The 3,454-nt window shown below is 34.6% G+C and overlaps 1 protein-coding gene across 1 annotated transcript in view; it reads left to right on the top strand.

Moving 5' to 3' along the window:
• The window catches only part of BCL2L10 (BCL2 like 10), an 18,793-nt gene extending 16,347 nt beyond the window's left edge, over positions 1-2,446 (top strand). The window contains 2 exon segments of the mRNA XM_019664077.1: positions 2,142-2,171; positions 2,440-2,446. Coding sequence (XP_019519622.1) covers positions 2,142-2,171; positions 2,440-2,446 — 37 coding nt within the window.
• Positions 2,447-3,454: the final 1,008 nt, after the last annotated feature.

The following is a 3,454-nucleotide window of genomic DNA, read 5'->3' as shown; positions in this document are numbered from 1 at the left end:
TGGAAGTAAAACAGTAAAACATGGCAAAAATGCACAGTTTGGTCTTCCATCTTCAACTTGTTGTAAAATCTCCAAAACTCAACCAAATCACTCAATTTTTTTAGAATGAAGTTAGAACTGTCAGCTGTCAAATGACAGAGCAATAACACAGATGTGAATGACTCTAATACTTCCACAAATGAACTAGTGCCACCTGTCGCAAACATGGGTTATGACTTTTCCAACAACCCAATAGTTATTACAATATTACTGACTATATTCTCTACGCTGTATTGTACATCCCTGTGACTATTTTTATATCTGGTATTTTGTACATCGTAATCCCTTCCCCTTTTTTCATCCATCCCCCCAAGTCCCCTCCCACTTGGCAACCATCAATATGTTCTCTGCACCTGAGTTTGTTTGTTTTGTTTGTTCATTTATTTTGTTTTTAGATTCCACATACAAGTGAAATCACATGGCATTTGTCTTTCCCTGTCTGATTTATTTCACTTAGCATACTACCCTCTAGGTCCATCCATGTTATCGCAAATGGCAAGGTATCATTCTTCTTTATGGTTGAGTAATATTCCATTGTAGCACATCTTTATCCATCATCTATCAATGGACACTTAGGTTGCCTCCATATCTTGGCTATTGTAAATGCTGCAGTGTATACAGGGGTGCATATATCTCTTCATATTAGTGTTTTGGATTACTTTGGATAAATACCCAGAAGTGGAATTTCTGGGTCATTTGGTAGTTCTAGTTTTAATTTGAGGAACCTCCAAAACGTTTTCCATAGTGGCTGTACAAATGTACAGTCCCACAAACAGTGCACAAGGGTTCCCTTTTCTCCACATCTTATTTGTTGGCTTTTGATACTATTCTGACAGGTATGAGGTGGTATCTCATTGTGGTTGATTTGCATTTCCCTGATGATTAGTGATGTTGAACATCTTTTTATATGTCTATTGGTCATCTGTGTGTTCTCTTTGGAGAAATTCTATTCAGGACTTCAGCCCATTTTTTAATTGGATTGTTTGGCTTTTTGGTGTTAAGTTGTATAAGCTCATTGTATATTTTAGATATTATGCCCTTGTTGGATGTATCATTGGCAAATATCTTCTCCCAATCAGTAGGCTTTTTGTTTTGTTGATGGTTTTCTTCATTGTGCAAAAACTATAGTTTGATGTAGTCCCATTTGTTTATTTTTCTTTTGTTTCCCTTTTCTGAGGAGACATATCCAAAATTACTAAGAGCAAAGTCAGAGCTTACTGCCTATGTTTTTTTCTAGGAGTTTTATGGTTTTGGGTCTTTTACATTTAAGTCTTTGATCTATTTTTATTTTATTCCTATATGTGGTGTAAGAAAGTGATCCAGTTTCATTCTTTTGCATGTGTCTGTCTAGTTTTCTCAACACCATTTGTTGAAGAGACTGTCTTTACCCCAGTATAAATTCTTGCCTCCATTGTCATAGATTAATTGACTATACTGTGTTCTCTATTCTGATCCATTGATCTATGTGTTTTTATGCCAATACCATGGTGTTTTGATTACTATAGCCTTGTAGTATAGTCTGATATCAGGCAATGTGACTCCTCCAACTTGGTTCGTCTTAAGATTGGTTTGGCTATTCAGGGTCTTTTGTGATTCCCTATAAACTTTAGGATTATTTGTTCTAGTTCTATGAAAAATTCCACTGATGTTTTTATAGGGATTTCATTGAATCTGTAGATTGCTTTGGGTAGTATGGACATTTCAATGATGTTAATTCTTCCTACTCATGAGCACAGTATATCTTTCCATTTATTGGTGTCGTCTTCAATTTCTTTCTTCGATGTCTTATAATTTTTGAAGTACAGGTCTTTTACCTCCTTGATTAAATTTATTCCTAGGTATTTTAATATTTTTGATGCAGTTGTAAATGGGATTGTTTTCTTAATTTCTCTATCTTGTAGTTCATTATTGGTGAATAAAAATGCAACCAATTTCTGAATATAAATTTTGTATCCTGCTAATTTACTGAATTATCAGTTCTAATAGTTTTTTGGTGAATTCTTTAGGATTGTCTATATATAGTAATTTGCAAATAGTGACAGTTTTACTTCTTCCTTTCCAATTCAGATGCCTTTTATTTCTTGCCTGATTTCTTTGGCCAGGACTTCCAATACTATGCTGAAGAAAAGTGGAGAAAGTGGACATCCCTGTCTTGTTCCTGATATTAAAGAGAAAGCTTTCAGCTTTTTACCATTGAATATGATGTTAGCTATGGTTTTGTCACATAGGACCTTTACTATGTTGAGGTATGTTCCCTCTATCCCCACTTTGCTGCGATTTTTTTTTTATCATAAATGGATGTTGATTTTGTCAAATGCATTTTCTGCATCTATTGATATGATCATATGATTTTTATCCTTCATTTTGTTTATAAGGTATATCACATTAATTGATTTGCAGATATTGAACCAACCAGCCTTGCATCTCCTGAATAATCCCACTTCATCATGGTTTATGATGTATTGCTGAATTCAGTTTGCTAATACTTTGTTGAGGATTTTTGCATCTGTTCATCAGGTATATTGGCCTTCTAAAATGAGTTTGAGAGCCTTCCGTCCTATTCAGTTTTATAGAATAGTGGGAGAAAGATAGGTGTTAATTTTTCTTAGTGCTAAAGCATTTTTTAAATTTTTTTATTTTTTATTGTGGTTAGAACACTTATGAGATCTACCCTCTTAAAAGTTTTTTTTATTAGTTTCAGATGTACAAAACAAGGTAATAGACATTTACAACCATCACAAAGTGATAACCCTTCTCTCCCAATCTACTACCCCTCTGACATTGTATATAACTGTTACAATTCCATTGACTCTATTCCCTATGCTGTACTCCACATCCTGTGATTATATATATATGTATTAAATTATAGTTGGCATTATTATTCAGCTTCAGCGTCAGGTGTACACTGCAGTGGTCAGGCACCTACACCATCCATGAAGTGGTATCCCTAATAAGACAAGTGTCCATCGGATACCCTACAAAATCTTTACAATATTGATTATATTCCCCAAACTGTCTTTTGTATCCTCATGACAATATTGTGACTACCAATTTGTGCTTTCTAATCCCCTCACTGTCTCCCTCATCCCCACCCCTCTCCCATCTAGTAACCCTCAGTTTTTTCTCTATATCTCTGAGACTGTTTCTGATTAGTTTGTTCATTTATTCTATTCTTTAGATTCCACATATAAGTGAGATCATATGGTATTTGTCTTTCTCCGTCTGACTTATTTTGCTTAACATAATGTTCTCTAGGTCCATCCAAATTGTTGCAAATGGTAAGATTTCATTCTTCTTTATGGCCGAGTAATACCCCATTGTATAAATGTACCACAGTTTCTTAATCCAATCATCTACTGATGGGCATTTTGGTTGTTTCCATGTCTTGGCTATTGTGAATAGCGCTGCAATGAAC

The sequence above is a fragment of the Hipposideros armiger genome, unplaced genomic scaffold (genome assembly GCF_001890085.2).
Source record: "Hipposideros armiger isolate ML-2016 unplaced genomic scaffold, ASM189008v1 scaffold_12, whole genome shotgun sequence".
NCBI classification, from domain to species: domain Eukaryota; kingdom Metazoa; phylum Chordata; class Mammalia; order Chiroptera; family Hipposideridae; genus Hipposideros; species Hipposideros armiger.
Note: the sequence above shows the minus strand (reverse complement) of the source record. Positions and strands in the feature narration are given on the sequence as shown.